The 741-nt window shown below is 44.7% G+C and overlaps 1 protein-coding gene across 1 annotated transcript; it reads right to left on the minus strand.

Moving 5' to 3' along the window:
- Nucleotides 1-207: 207 nt before the first annotated feature.
- Pmar_PMAR007171 (acyl-coa dehydrogenase, putative) lies at nucleotides 208-462 on the minus strand (the record flags this gene model as incomplete). The annotated part of the gene is made up of 1 exon (XM_002776202.1): nucleotides 208-462. The coding sequence occupies one exon, from the start codon at nucleotides 460-462 to the stop codon at nucleotides 208-210; it is 255 nt and encodes an 84-aa protein (XP_002776248.1).
- Between the last annotated feature and the right edge of the window lie 279 nt (nucleotides 463-741).

Genomic DNA, 741 nt, shown 5'->3' on the forward strand with positions numbered 1-741 from the left:
GACTGCCGATGCAATATCAGTCAATGCGGCGCTAATGAAGGCGATACCATCAACCAGACATATATGTGTGCACCGCTCCGCTAGACTCCACTACAATAAGAGGAACACTGATAACCAGCCAGTAACACAATACCCCTTTTAGCAGGAAATCATCCAACTTATCACGAAAAAATCATCAGAAAGTCTCAACATGATCAACAAAGTTTATTATTCATTCCCTTGCCTTTTAACCATTTCCTTGGCAATAGTCTCCAATTGTATATTAGATGTTCCTTCATAGATCTGCCCAATCTTGGCATCCCTGTACAACTTCTCCAAGGGATAGTCTTGAGTAAAACCAACACCTCCCAGCCATTCTATGCCTTTACTAGCGGCCTCTTCCGCCACCCTCGATGCCTTCAGCTTGGCAGCACTACACTCCAGTATGATATCCTTACTAGACAGCTCACCCTGGTCCACCATTATCTTCAATGCAGCGGCATTGTAACTATACAAGACCGGTGGTGACACGATGGTGGTGTCACCATGATACTATCAAGATAACCCATATAAAGCGACGGTTCTAGACACCCCAGAGAGAACCTCTTCTCACTCGGTCGGGCACTTCTCTATGATGAAGAAATGTGCTATCATCGCGTGCGGTTACGAAAATTCTTGAAAATTTTCCCGAAAATCACTAATCCAATTTTACGCATATAACACCCCACTAAGAAACAGCCGCTATCCAGACCACCCCTTGAG

The sequence above is a fragment of the Perkinsus marinus genome (genome assembly GCF_000006405.1).
Source record: "Perkinsus marinus ATCC 50983 genomic scaffold scf_1104296953886, whole genome shotgun sequence".
Classification (NCBI taxonomy): domain Eukaryota; phylum Perkinsozoa; order Perkinsida; family Perkinsidae; genus Perkinsus; species Perkinsus marinus.